Here is an 18,082-nt window from a genome sequence, read left to right on the forward strand (position 1 = left end):
AGTCTCAGCTTGTAAAAAGGTCTGTTTCCCTGTTTGTGAGTGGTCTGATCCTCAAGGCCTCTTGGGATGGATGTGGTTCTGGGATTCCATTCTTCTGGCTTCCCTTCCTGTCTTCTTAAGGGTGAAGAGGTAGGGACTTACCCTAGATGGATCAGGCCCTGCTTGGAGATGATGCAGCTTTGAGCGAAAAGGAATCTGGAAGGCTGGCATGTGTGGGCTCCCTGTAGAGGAGAGCAGTTCTGTATGCTGGCCCCTATGCTGGCTGAGGACCTGCAGGGAGGGAGAGAGAAAGAGAATATGAATTGGATTTTTTAGAAAAGAAAACTTTGGGGTAATTGGGAAAAGCAAACCTTAGCGAAAAACCCACATGCTTCCTGGGTACCTGGGGAACCTTTCTCTGGGCCTTAGTCATCCAGTGTTGAATGGAGTTTTGTGTTATGTGGAAGGGAGTGACTCTAAAGGCAAAACAGAAGCTGCTCTGCTCCTCCACCTGCTCCTGCCTCAACTCCCCCTCCCACCCGCACTAGGGCAAAATGGAAGTAGGTGCTGGTGGTACCAATTTCTGGGTTGGGCTGTCCCCAAGAGACTCTTCCCTTGGTCTGGCAAACTGGAACATGGCATGCCCCTCTACCCCAAAGACCACCAACCCTTGATGTGCATGTGCCTGGGACCTGGGAGCTTAGAAGCACACTGCAGGAGAAGTCAGAGATCAGATCCTGCAGTGCACAGCCTAGACCAGGTGTGTGGACAGCTCTTGTCCAGTGGCTCAGAGAAGGACAGCAGTGCTAAGGTTAGACCTCCTAGTAAGTCTCAGCCTGAGGAAAGGTATTCATCCCTCTCCGAGCTGCGGAGTGATTGATTGATGCTGGTTTTGTCACTGTCGTGCTTTATGACTTTTGTTTTGTTCTGTTTTCCAAGGTAGGGTCTCGGTCTAGCCCAGTCTGGCCTAAACTCACAGTGAACCTCCTACCTCTGTCTCTATAGTGCTGGCATTAAAGGTGTGCACCACTATGCCCAACTTCTAACTTTTTTCCCCCTGTCGTCAGACCACCGCTTCTGAGATTCTTAGGGGAACTGACTGCCAGGGGCAGGGAGAAGAAGTGGGATCAGAGAATTGGGGGGCTGGTTCATTTGCCTCCACCACTACTTGGGTCAGACCATCAGATAGCAAATTTCTTGTGAATAGGTTGGGGGTTGGCAGTGGGGAGAAAGGCCTAGAAAGCATTGAACACACACCTACATGAATTATGTGTCTACCCCCATGTCCTGCTCAGGACAGGAGCTTGTGTAACTCCTCCCCAGCCCCCAACACAGCATGGACCATTTCCTTTCCGGATAAGCCTGCCTCGCTCTCTTTCTTTATGGTGGCCTCCCTTTTCCCCTGCTCCCAAGTTCAGTTTTTAGGAATATTTACAATCTCTATGGTAACTACTATGGCCTGACAGGTCTTCTGCCAGGACCCGAGTCCACCTGCTGTCTACTGACCCTGCTACAACAGAAGCAAGGATGCAGACACTCTCCTGTTTGGGCACCTTTGATGTTTGTGGCCACTGGACCCCTGAGAACCTCACAATCTGGTCCCAGAAATCCCATCAAAGGCTGGAGAGTTACTACTGTGCTTTGTGTCCCTCCTGTACATTTGACTTCCTCATGGCACAGGCCAGCGCTAGCCAAAGGGAATACAGTGCAAGCCAGTTATTTGTTTCGGATTTTCAGGTCGACTAAAAGAAAGAAAGGCTGATGTGGTGGTGCACGCCTTTAATCCCAGCACTAAGGAGGCAGACGTAGGAGGATTGCTGTGAGTTTGAGGCCAGCCTGGAACTACAGAGTGAGTTCCAGGTCAACCTGGGCTAGAGTGAGACCTTACTTCAAAAAGAAAAAAGGGGGGCTAGAGAAATGGCTTAGCGGTTAAGCGCTTGCCTATGAAGCCTAAGGACCCCAGTTCAAGGCTTGATTCCCCAGTACCCACGTTAGCCAGATGCACAAGGTGGTGCATGTGTCTGGAATTCCTTTGCAGCGGCTGGTGGCCCTGGCGCACCCATTCTCTCTCTCTCTCTGTTGCTCTCAAATAAATAAAAATAAAATAAAATAAAGGAAAAAAAAGAAAGAGGTGCAATAAATATATTTTATTTAATCTGACATATCTAGTATATTATATTATTATGGGGATATTTTGCGTTCTTTTTCATACTGTCAAACCTGGTGCATGATTTACTGTCATAGCCTGTGTCAGAGTCACAAAGGCTGGGGTCACCAGAAAAGATAGGGTCATTTTAGTCTTTGCCACCAGAGCTCGGATCCAGCTACTTCAGCTTGCCGGCTGTGTGACCTTGTAGCCATCCTCTGAGCCTTCTGTGGGACAAGAGCACCCCTCTGCCTCCAGGTGATGTAGAATGAATGGGATAGTAGCCAAAGCACCTGGGACCAGGCCAGACACACCTAGGAAGGCTTGGCAAATGTCAGCTGCCTGCTCTTTCATCCAGTGGCTCAAGCTGTGCCCTGGCCAGGATGTCCTTCCCCCTTCTCTCCTTGTATGACAGTGCCTTTCAGACTTGGGGTGCCTCAGTGAGCTCCTTCCTTTGGTACCAGGGCTTATCTCCCATCCTGGGAACTCCTATGGCTTCTGCCAGTGTGCTAGCATTCCCAGCACCACCCAATAATCCAGGTAATTATGGGCTCTGCTGTCCATGAGAAACCCCTAAGGGCAGCTGAACTCCTAGAGTGTTGGCTCACTTAAATGACATTGAAGAAGCCCAGAAACTTGGCTAACCCCTTCTCTCCACCTCCTTGGGCAGATGGAGGACACTGAGTTCTGGAGAACAAAGGCCCTTATCCAGGGTCCCATGGCACACCCCAGTGCTGTATGCTCCCCAGCCCCAGGAACTTCTGGTGTAGTGGGGGCCTGTCCTTGCTTCAGTCTAGAAGCTCAGGAAGTGTGTGGGTCAGGTCAGGAGCCCTCCTGAGCAGGTGAATTTTGTTTCAGTTTAGCTCCCCTAGGACAAGTGACTCAATAGCCTTTACCAATAGGGCATTTGGAGCCCACCTGTGGCTGCTAGGTCAGGAGGAGGAGGAAGTCCACATGGCTCCCCTCCTACCTCTGCTTCCTGGGGCCAGAGCTGCCTCTGCCCCCAGCTTCTATTCTTTCATCTGTAAAAATGGAAGCAGAGCTGAGGGTGGCTGTACTTTGCTCCTGGAAGCAGGCCCAGCCAGAGGGAGCTGGCCCAGCCCCTAATTATGGTTGATGAATGACTACTTGAGAACTGACATCGTTCTCTGACTTCTCTGGAACACCTGTGCCCTTCCTGACATCTATTTTCTGTCCCTTTGGTCCAGCCTGTGGTCCTTTAGACACCTGGAGTTGGGAGGTGTAGGGACTGGTAAGGAGGAGCAGAGCCTTGCCCCAGGGGAGTTCTTTTTTGCCAAGGAAGCTGAGACCTGTAGCCATGGCAACAACTCACTAACACAAGCCCAGAAGGAGTGATAATCACAGGGACCCCACCAGAAGTACAGGCCTGCCAGGCTTGGGGCTTCCCCCGAGCTTCAGGGCCAGGTACAAGGACCTCAAACCACCCACCGTTGCTAGGCTGGGGCTTGCCCTCCTCTTGGCTCTTTGTTTTCCTATCTGAGTCTGTCTAGAGTGAACAGGTGGGGAAACTGAGGCTGGGGGGTGGTCAAGCCAAGCTCTTAAGGCCTTGTGGCTCTGAGGCTATCTCTGTGGATAAGGATAGTCAGATGGTCACCCTAAGGGTAAATGCTACCCCACCACCTTGGGTGGCCCTGCCCTGGCCACTGCCATGTCTACACTGTGGGGAAATCCCTGCTGCTGGGGCCCAGGGGTGGGGTGGCCAGAGTCAGGGCTTGGTGAGCTTCAGTGTCCTGGAATGCTGGCTCCCAGGTGACTCAGCACCGGCTCCCCACTCCCTTGCTCTCACTTCCTCAAGACCCCTTCCTGCTGCTTCTGCCAGCACTTCTACCGTTCATCTCTGAGAGGAAGTGCCCAGGGACACTGACTACCCTGGATCTGCCTCAGTTTCCCATTTTGTGGTTGAGGCAGGAAGGCTGCAAGGTTTGCAAGATACAGGCTACCCTGGACAGAGCTGTTTGAAGAGGGGAGTCCCTCTTCCTTTCCCCAGACCCTTTCACAGAAGGAAGTGGCTTTTGTTTCTGCCTGGGTGTGGGGGCCTGAAATCTTGAGGACAAGGAGATAAGAATGAGGGAGGCAAACTGAACCCTGGCTCCATCCCCAGGTTTCTGTGGCTGGGCCCCATGTGAGGCCCCGGTGGCTCCTGGGCTGTTTCCTATTGCTGGCTTTTCCAGCTTTGCTGTGTGGCTCAAGCAAGAGCCTCACAGTCTCTGACCTGAGCCTACAATTGATTTTGTTTGTCTTGCTGTGTCAAAGTCTTACTCTAAAGGCATTTTGGGCAATTGGTCTTAGGAGCACTTGTGTACTGACCCCGGCACTGCCTGAACCTCCCTCCTCCAGGACCACCTGATCTGCTTCCTAGGAGCTACAACTGCCCATCCCCATTCCCCAGTGAGTTTTGGTAATGTCTGTTCTCATCCAGAAAGCCCATCCATGCAGGCTGAGCTGGGTGCCTGGCTCTTTTTTTTTTTTTCTTTTTTGAGACAGGGTCTCATGTGTCTCAGGCTGTCCTTATCCCTCTGCCTTACAAGGCCACCCTGAGAGAACATAGGAATTCCAGGTCAGCCTGAGCTAGAGTGAGACCCTACCTCAAAAATAAATACATACAGAAAAGAGAAAAACAGTAGTCAAGTCAGGTTTTTAAAGCCAATACTTGAGAAGCTGGCCTTGAACTCACGGTGATCCTCCTACCTCTGCCTCCCAAGTGCTGGGATTAAAGGCATCCCACCATGTCTGGTCTCTTTTTTTTGTAATTTTTTATTTGCAAGCAGAGAGAAGAGAGACAGGCAGGTGAGGGGATGAATGTGAATATGAACATGAACATGAATGGGCATAGGAGGGCCTCCAGCCCCTGCAAAGACCTACAGATGCATATGCTGCGTGGGTACTAGGGAGTTAAACTAGGGTTGTTAGCCTTTGCAGGCAAGTGCTTTAACTGCTGAGTCCTGTCTGTTTGTTTTTTAACTTTTTAAAAATTTATTTTTCAGCAGGAAGATAGAGAGAATGGGCACACCAGGGCCTCCAGTCATTGCAAACAAATTCTAATGCAAGTGCTACTCCGTGCATATGGCTTATGTGTTTACTGGGGAATTAAACCCAGGTCCTCAGGCTTTGCAGGCAAGTACTTTAACCATTGAACTATCTCTCCAGCCCCCTACTGCTGTTTTTTTTTTTTTAAATATTTTGTTATTTATTTAGCTTTTTGAGAGAGAGGAAGAGGCAGATAGAGAGAATAGGCATACCAGGGCCTCCAGCCACTGCATGCACATGTTCCCCTCTGTGCATCTGGATTACGTGGGTCCTGGGGAATCGAACCAGGGTCCTTAGGCTTCACAGGCAAATGTCTTAACCGCTAAGCCATGACCTCATCCTCTTTCTTGTGTTTTTTTAGCTGCATTCTGTTCTGTCTCTCTGATGATACATGCTCCTGTATAGGGGTCACTGTCTCCCTCCAGCCTCAAGGGGCTGACATATCTGTGACCTCAAAATGCATGGGAAGCTGGCACAGGCATTGGTGACATTTAGGTGAGCCAGCCCTGTTGACCTCAGAACGCCTCCTGGAGGATGTGGAGAAGCAGGCCTCTGTGGTGAAGTCTAGGCTTCTCTGGTGGTGGCTGGGTGGACAGGTGCCCTGTCCCAGGGCACACAATGCGCCTCAGGGGATAGTGTCTCCAGGAAGGAAATGAGAGGAAGTGACAGTCCCTGCCTGCCCAGCCTTCAGTTTTGACAATGGGACCAGCTCACCCCCAAGGCTGGGCAGTCACTGTGAGCACACAGTGGTGGCTTTGCCCTGTTTCTCCTGTAGATGAGGCAGTCAGGGCACAGGTCTGGCCCCAGTCCTGCGTGAGGCCCTGCGAAGCAGAATGGTGGTCTGCATGAGCCTGGTCCCCCCCTAGTGACTGGGAGGTACTGAGCAGGGCCATGAGCTGCACAAGTGGAGGCTAGAAGACTAGTCGCCAGAGCAGGAAATGCCAGGAGCCCAGTGCTGTCTCCAGAGCTGAGAGGCTTGACGGAGTTCTGGTCTCCTCTGTCTCCCTTCAGACTTCTGTGCTCCCCCTGCACCCCAGCTGTACTCTGCATCTTTGTGGCCCCTTCGCTGCTGGATGAGGCTCAAGGGGTGAGGAGGGCAACTAGGCTCTGCAGACTGTGAAGGGATGGGCCTGGGTGGCTTCTGACATACACTGAGCACAGCTGGTGTGGGTGTTGAGGGGGGAGTAGGGTGACAATGGGAACTGGGCCTCGTTTAGGATCTTGAAGTCAGCTTATCCTGGCTCCTGTCTCATCCATGGCCACTGTCCCATGCATGTCTGGATCTCAGTTTTGCCCCTGCGACATGGGAGCGGGAGTCCCCATGTTCTGTGGTCACTGGAGCAGGGCACAGGAGGAGGCTGAGGGTGTGTGGGTTTGTTCTCTTCAGGTCTGGGACTCTTATCTCTTCCCATGCTGTCCACACCCTGGCCTCTGCTTGCCTCGATGGCCATACCAGCCACACCTCTGAGCGTCAAGATAAGGCTCTGACCACCTTGTCCCTGGCCCCGGGTGGTCAGGGGAGTTTCTGGGCTAGGCCAGGGCTGGGATGACTGAGCTAGAAAGGAGTGGCTATGCAAAGCCCCCAAATTGCTAAGGCCAAGTCTGGTTCCAGGAAAGCCAGCCCCAAATGATAGAGTAGAACCACAGGCCGGCAGCCGGCCGCCCACTCCGGCACGGCACACTGGGAGGAGGAGGGGCTCGCCAGGGTCTGTGGCAGGGCTCTTGAGTTGGGAGAGGCTTTCCCAAGGGGCTAGGCTTGGGACTGGGGGACATATTTTCATGGTCTCTGCCCTATTTGCCCCTGTGCTACCCTGATATTAATGGCCTAGCTTGACAGGGTGAGACTTGGGAAGGAAGAGTCCCATACCATTCCAGAATGGACTCAGCAAGGAGTCACTGGGATCCTGGGCCACTTTTTAGTGTTTTCAAGGTAGGGTCTCACTCTAGCTCAGGTTGACCTGGAATTCACTATGTAGTCTCAGGCTGACCTTGAACTCATATCAATCCTCCTACATCTTCCTCCTGAGTGCTGGGGTTAAAGGTATACTCACCGTGCCCAGCCTAGACCTTTTTAAAAAAATATTTTAAAGCTGGGGGTGGTGGTGCACACCTTTAATCCCAGCACTCAGGAGGCAGAGGTAGGAGGATCATCAAGAGTTTGAGGCCACACTGAGACTACATAGTGAATTCCGGGTCAGCCTGGACTAGAGTGAAACCTTACCTTGAAAAAACAAAACAAAACAAAAAATTTAGCCAGGCATGGTGGTACATGCCTTTAATCCTAGCTCTTGGGAGGCAGAGGTAGGAGGATCACTGTGAGTTTGAGGCCAACCTGGGACTATGAAATGAATTCCAGGTCATCCTGGGCTAGAGTGCAACCCCACCCTAAAAAAACAAAACAAACAAACATTATATACACACACACACACACACACACACATCTATCTATCTATCTATCTGTCTGTCTGTCTGTCTGTCTGTCTATCTATCTATCTATCTATCTATCTATCTATCTATCTATCTATCTATCTATCTGCGTGTGTATGTGTTTTAATTTATGAGAGAGGGAGAGAATGAATGGCATGCCAGGGAACTCCAGATGCATGTGCCACTTTGTGCATTTGGCTTACATGGGTTTTTGCAAATCAAACCTCTGGGTCCTTAAGCTTCACAGGCAAGTGCCTTAACCACTAAGCAATCTCTCCAGCCCCGTGCCTGTTTTTAAGTGGGCAACTGAGGCTCAGAAGGGGAGTACATGGAGTCACTCAGCTTGTCCCTGGAGGACAAGGTTTGGGCTCGTCTGACTGTGTGTGCCTGGGGGGCCAGGTCCCCAGTCTGTGGCTTCTGGCCTTAGCCAGGCTTTTGGGCTTCTGTAATTGCTGGATTGGGAGAGCTGTGGGTAGGATGCTGAAATGGGGAAAGACTCACTCAGAGAGGGACAGCATTCAATCTCCACCCAAGGACAGGGTTACCATGAGAAGGACTGCCCGACAGCAGTGGAGCCCATCCCATCAGAACCCTAGGACTTGCTTCTACCAGTATCTGTCCCACTTCAGAAAAAATAAAACTGAGGCAACAGTTCTGTATTACTTAACAATCAGGGATACTATTTATAGCATTTATTGAATACCTATTTTTAGTTTTTGTTTAATTTAACTTATTTATTTGAGAGAGAGAGAGAGAGAGAATATGGGTGCATCAGGGCCTCCAGCCACTGCAAACAAACTCCAGACACATGTGCCATGTTGTGCGTCCAGCTTACGTGGATCCTGGGGAATCAAACTGAGGTCCTTTGGCTTTGCAGGCAAGCACCTTAACCGCGAAGCTATCTTTCCAGCCCAGTTTTTTGTTTCATTAGTAACTATTTTTTATGAGAGAAAATTGGTACGCCAGGGCCTCCAGCCACTGCAGTCAAACATTGTGCTCATGTGTGACCTTATGCATCTGGCTTACATGGGTTCTGGGGAGTTGAACCTCGGTCCTTAGGCTTCACAGGCAAGCACCTTAACTGCTAAGCCATCTCTCCAGCCCATTAACACCTATTTTTAATTTATTGACAAGTATATATATTGAGTGCCAGGCACAAGACTAAATATTTTATATGGATTAACATACTTAAACCTCACAACATCCATGGGAAACAAACTTAAGCCACATTATAGAGATGGAAAGTGGTTCAGAGAGGTTAAGTAGCTTTTGTAAGGTCACACAGCAGGGAATGTGGCAAAGTTAGGATTTCAACCCCGATGGTGTGGCTCTCCTGAGAATTCAGCTAGGCAACCTACTGTGTCACCAGAATCTCTCTCGGGCAGGTGAACATGGGGTGGTGGTGAGTGTGCCTGAGGGACTAGGCATGAGCGCAGGTGGCCCATTCTGGATGACTAGGCAGGGTCACACCATCTAGACCTGGTGTCTGAGGCTGCCTGAGCCCAGTTCTCAAGAGCAGTATGACCTTTTTCTTCCCCCTGTCCTTTTTGAAGACTCTGTGATGTCAGCAGGCTGGGGCCTAGCTGCAGGAAGAGTCCTGGAGGAGTCTTGGAATCTGAGCTGATCTCTTGGGATGACCAAAGGACAGACCATGCTGGGGGCTTGCCAGGAGCCTCTGGGACAGCCAGCTGCCTGAGTGGAGCCACAGAGGCTGTCCAGCTCTGGGATCCCCTGAAGTTTCAGGCTCTACTTCACTAAGTGCCTTAAAAGAAGGAAGGACACCCTGGTGGACATGAGCCTGGGTCTGGGCCCAAGAATAAGGGAGTAAGAAAAGTAGTATCATTAAGACCAGGTAGTATTGGCAATCTCAGAAAGGGGATATGGTAGTAGCTTGGAGTCTCAAAGGCTATGTTGTATGTTGGGCCTGTCATAGGGGGACTCTGTTTTGCCAGGCTACTGGCTTCTGGTCACTTGAAAGGTATGGTAACAGCTTCTGGGGTGTCTCTGCTAGGTTTTTTAAAATAATTTTTTAAAGTTTTTATTCATTCATTTACTTGAGAAAGAGACAGACAGATAGACAGAGAGAATGGGTGGCGCCAGAGCCTCCAGCTACTACAAATTCCAGACACATACACCACCTTGTGCATCTGGCTTATGTGGGTCCTGGGGAATTGAACCTGGGTCCTTTAGCTTTGCAGGCAAATGCCTTAACTGCTAAGCCATCCCTCCAGCTCTGTTTGTTTTTTTTTAATTTTAATATATATGGGAAGACAGAAGGCTGCTATTGTCATTACTTACTGGTACTAGAGATTGAACCTAGAGTTTCATGCATGCTGGGCAAGCGCTCTACCACTGAGCTATATCCCCAGTCCTGTTTTTACTTTTTATTTTGTGACAGGGTCTCACTAAGTTGTAAAAGCTGGTCTTGAGCTTACTTCATAGTCCAGGTAGGTCTCAAACTCACAATCCTCCTGCGTCAGCCTTCCGAGTAACTGGGTGTAATTATAGGTATGCACCACCGGGCCCAGATAGAGAAGCTGTGGTTTAGCAAGAGTCCTGTACAAGTGTTATTGAGAGTCTTGTGCAGGTCTGGTGACCTCTAGTCTCTCTAGCGTGTCCATTTACACAGGAAGAATGGAAGTGCAAGGAGGTGAGTAGTCACAGGTCCGCTTTGCCTGGGGCTGTGTATCTATGTGTGCTTGTGCAGGAGGGACTTGGATGGAGTTAAGCCATATCATGGAGGCCTTAACTGGGGGACATTTGCTTTATTCAGGCAGTAATGGGTTGTCAAGGGACTCTAGGTGGCCACAGAAAGTTAGCTAACACCCTCAGAGCCAGGCCTGGCATGTGGTGGGTGCTCAATCCATATTAATGTGTGTGTTGTGCTTGCCAGCTATAGTATTTAAGCTAGGAACCTAGGCCAGGCAGTCTTGAGGAAGTCATGGATGGTTCTAAGTCTAACCTGGAATTCACTGTGTAGTCTCAGGGTAGCCTCGAACTCATGGCAATCCTCCTACCCAAGTTCTGGGATTAAAGGTATGTGCCAACATGCCTGACCTTTAAAAAAAGTAATATTTTAAGCTAGGTGTGGTGGTACATGCCTGTAATCCCAGCACTCAGGAGGCAGAGGTAGGAGGATCGCTGTGAGTTTGAGGCCACCCTGAGACTACATAGGGAATTCCAGGCCAGCCTGGGCTAGAGTGAGACCCTATCTCGAAAAACAAAACAAAAGAAATTATTTATTTGTTTGAGAGAGGAAGAGGCAGATATATAGAGAGAATGGGCATGCCAGGGCCTCTAGCCACTGCAAATAAACTCCAGATGCATGTACCACCTTGTGCATCTGGCTTATGTGGGGAATCAAACCTGGGTCCTTTGGCTTTGCAGGCAAGTACCTTATGTGCTAAGCCTTCTTTTCCTCTCTCTCTCTCTCTTTCTTTCTTTCATTCTTTCTGAGGCAAGCCCAACAAACTGGCCTTTTTTTTTTGTAATGTGAGAGAGTGAGAGCATGAGAGAGAGAGAGAGAGACACAGAGAGAATTGGCATGCCAGGGCCTGTAGCCACTGTAATCAAGCTCCAGACACATGTGCCACCTTGTGCATATGTGCAACCTTGCTGTGTCACCTTGTGTGTCTGACTAACATGGGACTTGGAGAGTTGAACACGGGTCCTTAGGCTTCGCAGGCAAACACCTTAACTGCTAAGCCATCTCTCCAGCCTTTTTATTTTTTTTAAGACAGTGTCTTATGTAGCCCAGGCTAGCCTTCAACTCACTATGTAGCCAAGGATAACATGGAACTTCTGATCCTCTTGCCTCTACTTTCCAAATGCTGAGATTACAGGTGTGTGCTAACATGCTGGGGGTTGAACTCAGGTCTTCATGTATGCTAGGCAAGCACTCGAGCAAAGGATATCATCAGTGCCTTGGAGGGGAGGACTCTTTCAAGAGTTTCTGTTCTTGCCTGGTGTGGTGATGTACACCTTTAATCCCAGCACTAGGAAGGCAGAGGTAGGAGGATTGCTGTGAGTTCTAGGCCAGCCTGGAGCTACAGAGTGAGTTCCAGGTCAGCCTGGGCTAGAATGAGACTCTCCCTTGACAAAATGCAAAACAAAACAAAATTCTGTTCTGTAAGAGGAGGGAAAGGGAGCCAGGTGTGGTTGCACACGCCTTTAATCCCAGCACTTGGAAGGCAGAGGTAGGAGGATCGCTCTGAGTTCAAAGCCACCCTGAGACTACACAGTGAATTCCAGGTCAGCCTGGGCTAAAGTGAGACCCTACCTCAAAAACACAACACAAAAAAAAAAAAAAAGAGGAGGGGGCAGAGTGCTGGCCATGGGGGCAGTTTGGGTTTGCCCTCAGCTGGGATGAGGGGGAGGCTAGGCTGCCATGTGAGAGGCAGAAGCCAGAGAGAAGCTGCAGCCAGAGGCTGGCTGAGGGGTACAAGATCCCTATGAGGAAGAGAGCCACCACCCTGAGATTTGGGAGGGGTGCAGTGGCTTTGAGTAGGCAAGAGAATTCAGGGATTTCAGTTGTTCCAGAATGTGTCTTTGGGGAGCAGGCCCTTTTGACTGTGGATTGGAGTGGCTGCCTGGTGGGGCTTGCTTTGTGGATGGAATAGCTGGGGCTACCCTGGGGTGGGAGCCCCACCTTGAGTGCTCAGAACTTGTGGGCCAGGGGGCTTGCCTTGGCCTGAGCTATGGGAAGCTCTCCTGGGCGTGAGGCCCGTCCTATGACCCACCAAACCTCAGCCTTCAGGACAGAGGCTAAAAATAAGGCTGTGGTAAAGAAGGGAGGGGGCGTGTGCCTGAGCCAGGCTGAGCCCAGAGGAAAATGTGAAGCGGCAGGCTGAACTGCTGTGACACATGCTCCCAGTGCCAGCAGCCCTGGGACCTTGCCCTCCTGTGGTCCTGGCCCTTCCTGGCCTAGAAGAGGGGAAACAACACAGGCTTCAGGGGCTTGGCCTGGGAAGGTTCTCTTTGACCTCCTGCCTCCAGGTCTTATACCTATGGCTGTGGAGCATAGGGGAGGATTTCCGGTGTCCTGGGTTCTACACTGTCCAGGAGTTCCTGGTGACCTTCAATGCCCATCTGAATGTGGGGAAATGGGAGAAGCCAGGGGAGACTTCCTGGAGGCTGAGGCAAACGTGGGGCCTTGAAATTGTTGGATGGTGAATGAGCAGTTAAAAGGCTATACAAGTTTTGCTCTAACTTCCAGAGCCCTGTCCTTCCTTTAAGGAGTAGTTTTTAGTTCCCACTTCCTCTCCTGATCACTCATCCTTTTGTTCACCCCACACTGAAACTGTGACTGTCCTTGTTGTGAAATCTGGAGATGACTGTCCATAGTCCCTGCCTGTGGCCACTTACCCATCTATGCATCCACTCCACATGGTCCCTTGGGGCTGGTTTGGCACTGAGCCCTTCAGTGGGGAACAAAAGCAAACCAGGAAATTCAGGGGCCACAAGAGCCACTAGTGGCATGCATTTGGTCTTCCTCCTGCCTCCTGACGCAGACCCCTAAAGACTTTGGAATCTTCAAAATGATCAGTGGGCTTTGCATGCTAATGAGTTGACTGATGTCTAGTGGCTCTTGGGTAGCCAGGGTTGGTCACAGAGAAGACTCAGGTAGGACTGTAGCATTGGGACCTTTAGTCCTATCCTCAGCTTCTTGGGAGGGACAGGGACTGGAGGTTGAGTTGATCACCACTGGCCAAGGAACCAACAACTCATACCTGTGTCATGAAACCACCATAAAAGCCTTAGAAGGACAGGGTTTTGGGAGCTTCTGAGAGTTAAACATGGGAGGCTCCTATAGGGTGTCGGTCAGGAAGGAGGCACTGCACCCCTGCATACATTGCATTGCACATCTGTAATCTTTGCCTCAGACCTATGGATGTCAGAACACGGGCTCTACAGCCTGGGCCTGTGATGAGCATCTGAAGAGGAGCAGCCCCCCGGGGGACTGAGCCCTCAACCTAAAGGGTCCAGTGCTACCTCACGTAGACAGTGTTAGCTGAAGTGGACACCTCACTAGTATCTTCTGCTGGCTTGGTGATTTGTGTGTTGTGCGGGAACCCCCTAACCTGGTATGTGCTCACAGAAAGCTGTATGTGTGATGAGAGCATACTGGGAGAAACTGAATTTGTTTCTTTTTCCTCAGTATTTTCAGACCTGGTTTCAAAGCCCACAACCAAAGCCTGATGTGCTATGTCATGAATCTCTTCCCTCCTTCAGCCTTGGTTCACATGCATAATGGAGGTGTAGTCTCCAAACCCAGCCACCCAACAGCGAAGTTAGACGTGCTGTGAGACCCAGAACTTGCTGGGAGCAATCACTAATGTCCTTAGTTCCTGGCCACAGTGAGTCTCAAGAGTTCACTTCCATGCCTATCTGTGATTTCTGTGTGGAAGTAACTAACCCTAACCTGTCCCTTGGACAAGTGCTGACATCAGGATGGACTGGAGAGCACTGGGCACTAGTTGAGGTGAGGTTAGGGAAGACGTCTTAGAAAAGGAGGCATCAGCCAGATGTGGTAGCACACACCTTTAATTCCAGCACTCAGAGCTAAGAGCATAAATGAGAATTCAAGGCCAGCCTGGGACTACAGAGTGAGTTCCAGGTGAGCCTGGGTTAGAATGAGACTCTACCTTGAAAAAACGAAGCAAAAAAGAAAGAAAAAAGAAAAAAGAAAAGACATCAGAACTAGCCTCGATGGCAGGGATTAGCATAGCTAAACCAGAGGGGTGCCAAGATTTTTTTAAAAAGGTATTTGGCTAGGGAAATGACTCAGCAGTTAGAGGACCTTGATTGCAAAGCCTGCTGATCTAGGTTGACCTGGATTTGATTCCCCAGTACCTACGTAAAGCCAGATGCACAAAGTGGTGTATGCGTCTGGAGTTTGTTTGCAGCTGCAAGAGGCCCTGGTGCGCAATCTTTTTTTCTTCTTTCCATCCCCCTCTCTCGGTCTTTCTCTCACACACACACTATTGTTCTGTTTCTCTCCTTGCAAATAAAAAAAAAAAAGGTATGTGGGATTAGGGGATGGGCATGGGCACCTTGAAGGTTGGCATGTGAAGTGTGAGACTTGAGGTCATGGCTGGCAGAGCTGTGAACCTGTTGTCTGTGGCCTGATAAAGGTCGTGGGCACTAGGAAGCCATAGGTAATGATAAGAGAGAGGGATGTGGGAATGGGGGCTTGACTCCGGATGGGAAATGGGCTGGGGGCTAGAGGTGAGTGTGGATGGAACCTTACAAAGGTATTGCCCCTGTGTTTCTGAGGGTGGTCAGGAAACCTCAGGTCCCACATGGTGGCCATGCCATCTGCAAGCCCAGCTCCAGCCATCCACCTTCTTAGTGAGGCCTTCACCCACCAGGCCTTAGTTATTAAGCCATTAGCTGGCCTTCACACTGCCTTTTCATTAGGGTAATTACAGTGAATCCACTCATGGCATTAACAGGGAGGCTGCCTCTTCTTCCTGGCTGTCAGGCTGCCAGCCACCAGTCAGGCCTGACCCTGAAGCCCTGATCTCCCCATCTGGGCCTTGAGAGGGACAGTGGCATTTGGCACCCCCACCGCAGTTGCCAGACTGGACCTGGACACAATGTTTAATGAGCTCTGTCTCCGACTTCCCTGTTGGTGACTTTGAATATGTGGCTCAATGTATTTTTTTTAACATTTTTATTGACAACTTCCATAAACCATGATCATAATTGTATCTCACCAACCTCCCTTTTCCCCCTCCCAAATACCCCCTCCACTGAATTCCTCCTCCTTTCCAACTACTCTCTCTTCTATTTTGATGTCATTGCTTTTTTTGCCCTTCCTGTTGTGTGGGTCTGAAGGTCTTGTGAGGGTAGTGTCAGCCACTGTGAAGTCATGAATATCAAGGCTACTTGAATCTGGAAGGTTGCATTGTAAGCACTCCTCCCCTTCCTTCAGCTCTTACATTCTTTCCTCTGCCACCTCTTCCTCAATGGTCCCTGAGGCATGGCTCAATTTCCATGCCTTAGTTCCCTGACCTGTCCAGTGGGGTAGCAGCAGCAGCCTCACAGGCTAGATGAGGACTAAACAAGCCAAGAATTTCAAGCCTGGCGATGCAGTAGTCTACCAGCATTTACAGTGCCGCCACTGACATTGTAATGAAGAACTCGGGGAGTCCCCAAGGGCCTCTATCTCCTGCATGGACAGCTCACAAAGGCAGGGTGTTGTCTCTTCCTCCTTTCTCTCCTACCCTTTCTCAGGGCAGATATGTTCGGGGGGGCTGTGGCCCCTGTGGTCTTGCTGTCCTCAGAGATAAGCTGAGGTGGGCCCAGGGCCAGTGTGGCTGGGCGTTGTGCTAGCTCAGGAGCCCTGGCTGAGAGCTGTGAGAATCTGGAGTTCTGTGGGCTCCTGTGAGGCATAGCTCTGCCTGTCTATCTGTCTCTCGGCAGTGGAAGCTTCAGAGGGTTTCTGTCGCTCCTTTTGCCTGGCAGGGCTGTAACGGAGAGCAGAGACGGTGGATTGAGGAGCAGTCTCATAACTGTGTGCCGGGCAAGCAGTCTGGAGGCTTATCCACTTCCCTGAGCCCTGTTGCCTGTGTCTAGAAACAGGGCTCCTGGTTATAGCCTGGAGGGTAGTTCATGAGTGTATATATGCAGGTGCATGTGTGCATGGGCACGCGCTTGTACGCAAGAATAGGGGAGCTTGTGTGAGTGCTGCTTCTAGTCACCCCATCCTTTGCTTAGCCACGGGCATTCCGCTGTTGGCCATGGCTGTACTCTGCCCCCGGCCTGGGCACTTTGGGACTGTGAGGGCCGAACCTAGGCCTACGGCTCAGGTCCCAGTCTGTCATCTGACTAAAAAAGGTCGAGCTGGCAGGCAGGAGCATGAGGGGGTTCAGAGCAGCCCTACGTGGCTTCGTACCTCAGGTCCCTGCAGTAGCTGACAAGTGGGACTCTGTTCCAAGATGAGTGTTGAGGGCCCCCGTGGGTGCGGGAGGGAAGCCTCACTCTTCACGCTCCTCACTGACCTGACCAGCCTGGGCAAAGTGGAGTCACAGCAGGGCGGGGGGCTGGTGATGGACCAGACTGGACGGGGACCATGGGCACCTGGGGTTATGGGGTTCACAGGTGTCACACTCTGCAGTGAGCACCTCTGTCTCCCCTGCAGGCGTTCTTCTGGACATCCAGCAGCACTTTGGGGTCAAGGACCGCGGCGCTGGCTTGCTGCAATCAGGTGAGGCCTACTTCTACCTCGCCAGCCGGCCAAGTGCCGTCGTTCTCCGCAGCCCCTCCCTGTCCTGACTTCTAGAATGAGCATGATTATTATCACAAATGGCTTCCACTTCTTTTCTCATATAGAACACATGCCAGCCGGCATGGTGGCACATACCTTTAATCCCAGCACTAGGCAGGCAGAGGTAGGAGGATCTCCCTGAGTTCATGGCCACCCTGAGATTACATAGTGAATTCTAGGTCAGCCTGGGCTAGAGGGAGACCCTACCTCAAAAAAACCAAAAAAAAAAAAAAAAAGGGCCACCTGCCCTGAGGGCTATGGAAGGCAACCAAGAGCGTAGGTTTGAGCCAAAGCCCTCTGGGGTGACCCTTCTTCTGTGCCATGGGTTCTTCTCACTGGGACCCAGTGTCTAAGCTTAGCAGAGGCTGGTAAAGAGAGCTCCTGATACCAGTGAGCTGGGTGATGCCAGCAGAGTCCTGGTGACCTGTTTCTATTGCCTGTCCCTTCCTCCGGTTCTTCTGTTACTCTCCACCTGAGAACTGCCTCTTGGATACTAGGGAAGCCTCTGCCGTCAGACCCTGAAGGAGTCTGAGGTTCTGGGTCCTGGATAGTTTCTGCCTGAGAAGCCCTCGCCCTCCTCCCTGGGGTCCCAAGAGGCAGGCCTGAGCTGCACTGGGTTGCAGCAGACAGAACAAAGGCCACACACAAGTCCCTGGACAGTTGTCCCAGCCTTTCTGTCCCTTTTCTCGGAGACATCATGCCCCCTTTCTCCTTGCCTGCCTTCCATAGGACACCATGGGACGCCATACTCCTGGCTTCCTGACCTGCTTTCTGGCTGCAGCCACACAGCTGTGCCCTAAGCGGGCTGCTGGTCCCTCGGCCCCGTTCAGGATCCCGGGGCTGGAGGCAGGCTGTCTGCTGGAGACGTGGCCCCAACCTTGCTGTGTGACCCCAGCCTAAAGCCTGCCTATCTGTGCCGTCAGTGGTAGTCCTGGAGTTCATCTGGCTAGGAGCCCCCGTCAGTTTGGTGTGTGGGAGAAGACCTCTGGCGTGGATTCCAGCCCACAAACCCTTCCCTTGCCTGGCTGTCCTGACAGGGTGGAGGTGAAGGGAGCAGCTCTGTCCAGGAACCTGCCTGACCTGTCTAGGTGGCATTCCATATGCACAGCGGCTCCTGGAGCTCACAGAATGCCACAAATATGCAGCCCCCTCCCCCCACCCTAACCGCCTTGTATACAGATCCCAGATAGAGTGTAGGGGGCTTAAGAGAG

At 51.2% G+C, this 18,082-nt stretch overlaps 1 protein-coding gene across 2 annotated transcripts in view; it reads left to right on the forward strand.

Annotated features, from left to right (window-relative positions):
* Positions 1-18,082, forward strand: part of Spns2 (sphingolipid transporter 2) — a 44,312-nt gene that overhangs the window by 1,176 nt on the left and 25,054 nt on the right. For both annotated transcript variants that reach the window (XM_004672404.2, XM_045157913.1), the window contains exon 2: positions 16,746-16,811. In XM_004672404.2, the coding sequence (XP_004672461.2) occupies positions 16,746-16,811 (66 nt within the window). The remainder of the gene's footprint in view (positions 1-16,745; positions 16,812-18,082) is intronic.

Source organism: Jaculus jaculus, chromosome 9 (assembly GCF_020740685.1).
Source record: "Jaculus jaculus isolate mJacJac1 chromosome 9, mJacJac1.mat.Y.cur, whole genome shotgun sequence".
In the NCBI taxonomy this organism is placed as follows: Eukaryota; Metazoa; Chordata; class Mammalia; order Rodentia; family Dipodidae; genus Jaculus; species Jaculus jaculus.